The sequence below is a fragment of the Nipponia nippon genome, unplaced genomic scaffold, assembly GCF_047370975.1.
Source record: "Nipponia nippon isolate SJK-2023a ecotype South Korea unplaced genomic scaffold, ASM4737097v1 scaffold_1, whole genome shotgun sequence".
Taxonomy (NCBI): domain Eukaryota; kingdom Metazoa; phylum Chordata; class Aves; order Pelecaniformes; family Threskiornithidae; genus Nipponia; species Nipponia nippon.
In genome coordinates, this window is record NW_028262290.1 from 5,660,094 (window position 1) to 5,667,793 (window position 7,700).

Below are 7,700 nucleotides of genomic sequence, written 5' to 3' on the forward strand. Positions count from 1 at the left end.
CAGGAGACAACTGAGGCCACAGGTAAAGCTGAGTTTAGCTGAAGTCATGCAGGTGATGGATCAGGTAGATATAGAACTTTAATACTAGAGCTAATGGGCTTTAGCTAAAACAAGAAAATCTGCTTGAAATTATGAAGTACTTTTTTACACAGCAGATAGCGAACTTCTGGAATCTGTTGCCACAGAAGGTTGGGGCAGTGGGCGGTGTCAACAGGTTAAAAAAAAATTTAGACAAATTCAGAGCAGCAGGTCCATAACCTGAGTCTAGAGGTGATGGGCAGGGCTGAGGCAGTATGATGGGAATGGTCTGCAGAGAATGACCATGCTCTTCTGGTCTGCCTGAGTAGTATCTCGGGTGCTGTCTGGCTTCCAGCTTCTGATCTGTAAGAGTGTGGGTCTGCTGTATGCCCTGTGTTTCATCTGCCAGCCCTCTATGGATATCCTGATATCTCAGGGGTCTCAAATGATGCTAGATGCCTCTTTCTGGAAAGCTGATTTAAAGCCTCAGTGTCTACTGAGGCACCAGGCAGGCACCAACACTGGAGCTAGTCACTGAAGGTGGAGCTCTACTCATGATTAAGATGCCTGTATTTGGCTGTTTGCAGGTTGTCTACCTGTGCAGTACGTGTCTAAATTCTGCAGTCAACAGACATCTAGTCAGTCTAATGGGGACCTAATGAATACAGTCAATGAAACAGTCAGGACTGTCATTTCATCTCACCATAAGGTAGACTTGGGATGGTCAGTTAAATAACTCACTACTGGCTGTTTTCATTAAATCTTTGCTGACTATAATGGGAGCTTGGACACCTAGCACACATATAAGATACCAAAAATTAGGTATATTAATCTTCAACTGAGTTCTGTCCCGAGTTTTCTATTATAATGACTGTAGAGAAATAGGTGTCTCCTGAGCATAACTTATTGACCTGTTTTAGACACCTAGGTGTTGATGAGATAAACTGCACTTGGGAAGTGCATATTTCTATTCATTGACTTTAAGGGGAGTCTAGATAGTGGTACCCAGGTGGTCAATGCACACCATGGCCAGGTGAGTCCCAGCCATCCCATTTTGGAGACTTTGGTACTGTCACTTAGAATCTGAGCTGTAAGAAATGTAGATTTTTAAAGCAGTGTGATATGAAAAAGTGGAATTATAATTTCAGAACGGACCCTCCACACTGATGATTTGATTTAGAATAAAGGTTTAGCCATGATTTTACTGTCTGTGAACTATGCTGTGAAACATGCTACATCCTCTGTCCTGGATTAGTTTAATATCCTGACAAAATTGCCTTTGCCAGGCTAGCTGCAAAAGCTGTAAAACTATAAAACAAGCTGGAAGTTATTCTTCAATAATTAAAGATAGAGCAGGAATTAAACCCCTAAAGTCCTATGGTGTTCCAGCAGTGAGTGGCTTTCATACAGTGTCTAGGAGAAAGGTTGATTCAGTTATGGAAGAGTTTGGAAAGGAATTTCTGTGGTCGGTGGGTCTGTGGATGTTGTTAACTCCACGATGCCGGCAGACACAGAATTTGGATGCCATCAGGGTACTTTGGTTTTGGGACAGGACAACATCAACTCCTTTCAAAAATACTGTGGGCAAGTACACCTATTTCCAAAGTTTCCACTATTGCGTGTGATACAGGATGGATGTGAAATTTCTTTAGCAAATGAATGCAATATAATCTTGTTTAGGAGACCGCACAGTTATTTGAAGCAGGATGGATTGCCCATTCTTTCATCTTTCCCACTCCTGTGTGTACAACTTTGTTGTTCTATGTCTTATTTGCTTTGGATACAGGACATAGGCGAGGAGTTGGGAAGATTGTGTGACTGCAGTGTTCCTGTAGCTTTGGATCTGTCTGCGGCATCAGAGCCTCTGCGATTCACGTGGCTTGTGTGAAAGGGGGAGCTGTGGTCACCACCTGCCTTGCTGACTGTCCTGTCTTTTCATTCCCCCTCCCAGGTTACGGACATGCTGCCCCAGGGACAGACGCGGGGAAGGCCTTTTGCATGTTCTATGCGGTCCTGGGGATCCCACTGACACTCGTCATGTTCCAGAGCTTGGGCGAGCGCATGAACACCTTTGTCAAGTACCTCTTGAAACGCATCAAAAAGTGCTGTGGGATGAGGAGCACCGAGGTCTCCATGGAAAACATGGTCACTGTGGGTTTCTTCTCCTGCATGGGAACACTCTGCATTGGAGCAGCAGCCTTTTCCCAGTACGAGGAATGGAGCTTTTTCCATGCTTACTATTACTGCTTTATAACATTGACTACGATAGGGTTTGGAGACTATGTGGCCCTGCAGACCAAAGGGGCCCTTCAAAAGAAGCCTCTCTATGTGGCTTTTAGCTTTATGTACATTCTAGTGGGGTTGACAGTCATTGGGGCATTTCTAAATCTGGTTGTTCTCAGGTTCTTAACCATGAACAGCGAGGACGAGAGGAGGGATGCCGAGGAACGGGCGTCCCTGGCAGGGAACCGCAACAGCATGATTATCCACATCCAAGAGGACTCCCAGCATGGTCGGCCACGGTACAAGGCCGAAGTAACAGACCTTCAGTCAGTTTGTTCCTGCATGTGTTACAGGTCCCACGAGTACACCAGCCGGGTGGTGTCCCACCAAAATTCGTTCAGCTCGAAGCTGAACCCCCAGTACTTTCACTCCATCTCTTACAAGATAGAGGAGATCTCACCAAGCACATTAAAAAACAGCCTTTTCCCATCTCCTGTCAGCTCCATCTCACCTGGGTTGCACAGCTTTACAGATAACCACAGGCTGATGAAAAGGCGAAAGTCCATTTAAAGGGATTTGTCTTCTTTTGCTTTCCTTGTTTTCCCCAGTTCTTCTCCGTTGTTTTGGTTTTTTTGTTCCTTGAGTGAGACGGAGCGAGGCCAAAGGGAGTAGAGAAAGCCAGTCCTCCTCTGAGACTCAGCTCTTGAGCATGAAGCATGGATTATTACTGTTCCAGCAAAGTATGCCTTACATTACCCCCTCGGTGGATGTCAGAGGATTCAAGGTGACGTGAAGTGGGTACCAAATCCAAAGTTGCACACACAGCTGGGAGCCTTCATGTGCCGCTGGCACTCCTGACCTAATAAACTATTTTCCTCACGAGCAGGTTGCAGCGTGCGTGCGTGCTTGCGTGCGTGTTGGGTGTGCGTGCGGGTGCGTGTGTGCGCGTGCAATTCCACAACTAGTGCCATGTGACAAAAATTAAAGCATCAGGTATTATTTTTTTTTTCCCTTGAAGCAATTGTGTTCCAGCCTGCTTTTAACTTTTAGATTGCTTCCAAAAAGAATGGGGAGGGTGGGAGGGGAGCCAATTTGTTTTGTTTTTTGCCAAGACAAGCATGCGCCATAAGCAGTCAATATACCAGGTGTATCATGATAAATTTTTTAATGCTAGATTTTAGATTGTATTAACATTAAAAAAAGGCAGGAAAAGATGGATCATTTTAGCTTGCCAGTTCAAAATTAAAAAAAATAAAATAAAATAAAGCATGCACTTTGTAAAACTGGTATGCATAATAAAAACACAAGAAAAACTAGCAATGGAATTAATAATCAAAAGCAAATAATCGTATTGATTTAACTATATTTACTTTTATCATTTTCAACTGTTCCAACAATTTGCAAGTGGAATTTTTAAGAGAAATTGGGAGAAATGTTGGAACTAAAGAGTGTATTTTGTTATTTTAATTTTATTTATAAAATTATTATTATTATTATTATTATTATTATTATTATTATTATTATTATTATTATTATTATTATTATTATTATTATTATTTTGTGCAGCAATTACCTGCATGAATAGGAGTTATATTTTTTGGAATGCTTGGATTAGGATGGGTATAAATAGGTGGATGTATATTTTTTCTTATATAATAGTGACAGGGCATTCCTTGTTTTAAATAAAAAAATAAAGATGATTGTCTCTAAATGCTTTTGATTTGTAAATAATGGAAAGCCTTTGTTGGTCTCAGGAAGAATTCAAGGGACAGTATCTTGTGTTTGGCTCACTGGGAACTTGTGAGATTAGATGTGATATTGCTTTTTTGCTAGGCGGAAAGGCAAAATGCATTCAGCAGTAATGGGCAAAAGCAGTTTTACTCCAGTGTTTGGAGGGTAACATTGGGAGTGGTTGCATGGGCAAGTTGTAGCGGAGGATGTTGAGACCATGTCGTAGAGTTGTTCCTTGGAGATTGTCCGTCTCTCAGTTGCTCATCTGGACCAAACAGACTTTACAGAACCAAATTAGAGGCCTAATCCAGCTCCCTTTTAAGACAATAGGAATTTGCAATGATTACATGGGATTTAGTGCTTTGGGAGATTTATCTTTGATTTGACAGGGGTAGGACTGGGAGTTTTATAAACCTGCACCTTTGTCTCTGATTTAATCCTATCTTTTAAATCACCTTCCGTGTTAAGTCGCCATACAAAACCCATCTTTTTTTGGCACTAATCACCTCCTACTGCTTCAACCATTTTGTGCTCCCAGTGTAGAAGCAATAATCCTTTTGTTTTTTTTGTTCTTAAAGTAGATGGTGTGTTTTTGTACAAGCCCCAGCTCTGAGCTCTGTGTGCTGATGGATGTTGATATCCTTTCAAAGAGGCATCTATAATTAATTAGGGAGAAATAAGGAATGTCATTCCTCCTCTGTTCTCTTCTCCCTGGCTTTAAATTATTAGCTATATCAAATATGTTCATGTTTTCCTAATTTACTTATCTGTGTTTCAACAAGTAAATGAAAAGCAAGTATCCATGACTTTGACTCCCCTATGCAGCTTCCTTTGGGATTATGAATTGTTGTGGCATGAAAACCTCCATTAAGATGAGTGAAGAAATAATTTAGGATTCTTAACGAGGATGGATGAGGATGGACTTTTTCTGGCTAACGTGTGGGGATAACATCCTTCAGCACAGTAGGAGAGCATGCTGGCTGCATTAATGCTTTGCTGCTGGTACCATGTCCTAAGGCAAATGCTGATGGCAGGAGTATTGAAACAAGCATACCTAGAAAAGCAGTTTCAGGATGTGTTAAACCACCTCAGCGATTGCCAGCTAGCAGCTGGTTTCCGCGAGGGTGGCCCATAGGGTTCACAGTGCTGTCCAAATTCACTTTCGTAGCCTTTGCATGTGGCATCCCAGAATTGCAAATAAATGTAGGTTTCTTTTTCTGCCTAGGAGATAAGAAAAAGAATGCCTGGAATATACACATATGTATCGTGTACGACTGCTGGATGTATTTGACACTGGAGAAAAGCAGGAAAGGTTTGGGATGTTGCAGAACTCGAGTGAAATTCTCTCTGCCTAGCAAAGGAGTACTTCTGTAACAGGACTTTTAGCAAAAAATTTAAACAGTTTTGTGAAAAAAAGCTTACATCATATAAAATATTGGTTAGCTTTTTCCTCTTTTTTTCCTTTAAGAAAAGAGGAAAATTCTATTTCTGCTGCATATAGAAATAATATTTATATGTCCTATAAATCATGTTGAATTCCAGAAGTTCAAAGTTGTTACATCCTCTAGCTGATTTGTTACTAAATCTTCCCTCTGCAACCATAAATGAAGAGTAAATTTTAATACATGGGGTATTTAACCAGGGGAGCAACTTACCTTGACAAGTCATGGGTTATCAGCCACTTCGAGTCTTTGCATTAAAACTCGATGGCTTTATAAAAGCTCTGCTTTAGCTTAGTCGAAGTTTATGGACGTGGTTGAAGAAATCTATGTATGTTGATATGAAGAAGCCAGAGTAGATGTCCATAGTGATACTTTTAAGTCTAAAAGCTGTAATGACTGTGTATGTGGGAAAGTGTTTTGCTAAAATGTATCTGCATTCCTTAGGATTTTAAAATATGTTTATTTATTTTTATTTTCTGCCTGAAGAACCCACAATTGTGTCCAACCTATATTTTTGTTACACACGAGATTTTAAAGTGGCAAGACATTTCCTTTGCAAGACCACACACATTCAGACGTTGCATGAGCTCTTGCAAGACTTTGCTTTGTGAGCAGCCACAAATGCAAGAACTCTCATGTGTACACATCAGTACACCAGGCAAAATATGCCTCTCTCGCGCGTTTTTTGTGGTTCTTGATTGATGTGTGAATAATGACTTGGGCTGTCTGGAACTGGAACAGACAGTATTGTGAAAGGGAAGCTTTTGTCCAAGGTTAATCCCAGCTTTTCAGTTACATATGAAAAATCAGTCAGTGAAAAGTGAGCTGATTTTTGTCTGCCCTATCTCTGACTTCTTATTGCCCTACATGAATACCAGTTTGCTTCCCACAACACTGATTTTCACAGAATATTTTCTCTGGTACATTATTTGTTTTATTCCACTTAAGACATTATTTCTTTCAGAAAAATCTCTCTTGCTCGCCACTCGCTCTTTTGAAATTCAGCTAGAAGCAGGTGGTAGTGGTGCTGCTTATGACAAGACATCCTAATATCCAAAATACCTGACCTGTGTTTCTGTAGCACACACACATCTGCTATCACTTTGTGATGCACTCTCATTCCCCAGAGTCTCATTTCCCCTACCCTTCCCTATTATTAAGCATCAGAAATAATAATAATAAATCAGATTAGTCTATTTATGTCGCACTAATGTGCTCTTCATCAAAACAACACAAATTTAGTTCCCTGCTGTCGACTTTGATTATATAACAACCCTATTATCCTAGCATATTTCATATTATCATCAAAGGGAAAAATCAGTTTGATCAGTGAAGCACCAAAATAGCTTTGACTGAGCACGCTGTGATATGGAAACGAAAGAAGAAACTTAATAGAACAATGCAGGCACAAGTCTCCGCTTGGTCTTCATTACTGCGCAAGGAAGATCCTGACTGATCTAACTGGGGCTACCTTGCCAGAACTTTGCACATATATATGCTTTACAGGGATGACTGTAATGGGAGAGCTCTAGAAGGGGTGTTTGGATGTTACTTCAAGGGTCCAAAATAGCTTCTTGGTTCTTAATGAATGGAGAAGATGTAGTGACCTTCATCAATAGACTTCTGTTTGGACTCTGTAACAGCTCATTAGGACAAAATCAGCAACATTAAAAAAAAAAAAAAAGAGGAGAGGGAAGTGACCAAGTTAATCTACTGTATTGTAGGTTGTCTCATTAGTTTCCTAATGCTTCAATCAAAGAAATGCCAGGGCAGTAATCAAGATTATTGTGATTCAAACCTAAGCAAGGTAATTTCTTGTTTTCCCTGACAGATTTGAAAGCTTTTGTTATGGGAAAAGGGATCATTTGTTGCTAAAAGCTTAAGAAAAAGCAGTCAGTGGAACCAAGATGGAGAATGAAAATGTTCCAGAATGATTTGGTGTGTGCAGACCAGAGGGCAGGGGCTTGGGTGGAAGTAGCTTTCAGTTGAAGTTTATGTCCTCATTTAGCTTTATGTAATATTCCTGTTAATATCAGGATCTCATTAAGACAGTCATTTAAAATCTTTATGAGGAAGCCAGACCAGAGAGATGTGTTGGAGTGTGTCCATTACACTAATGTTATGGACTTTTTAATGCATATTTCAACAAGACACTTATTGACTGGAATATTGCACAAATGACAATGAGAGTCACACCACCACTACTTTCATCAACTAGAGGTGCATAGCACTCACAGAACTGAAAAAGAAATACTGCCTTTCTGACCAGTCTGCCTGTCATCTAAC

The 7,700-nt window shown here is 40.5% G+C and overlaps 1 protein-coding gene across 1 annotated transcript in view; it reads left to right on the plus strand.

Moving 5' to 3' along the window:
• KCNK9 (potassium two pore domain channel subfamily K member 9) overlaps nucleotides 1–3,258 on the plus strand; it is an 86,780-nt gene extending 83,522 nt beyond the window's left edge. Inside the window, exon 2 of the mRNA XM_009474016.2 lies at nucleotides 1,970–3,258. Coding sequence (XP_009472291.2) covers nucleotides 1,970–2,811 — 842 coding nt within the window. The 3' untranslated portion in view covers nucleotides 2,812–3,258. The remainder of the gene's footprint in view (nucleotides 1–1,969) is intronic.
• The last annotated feature ends 4,442 nt before the right edge of the window (nucleotides 3,259–7,700 follow it).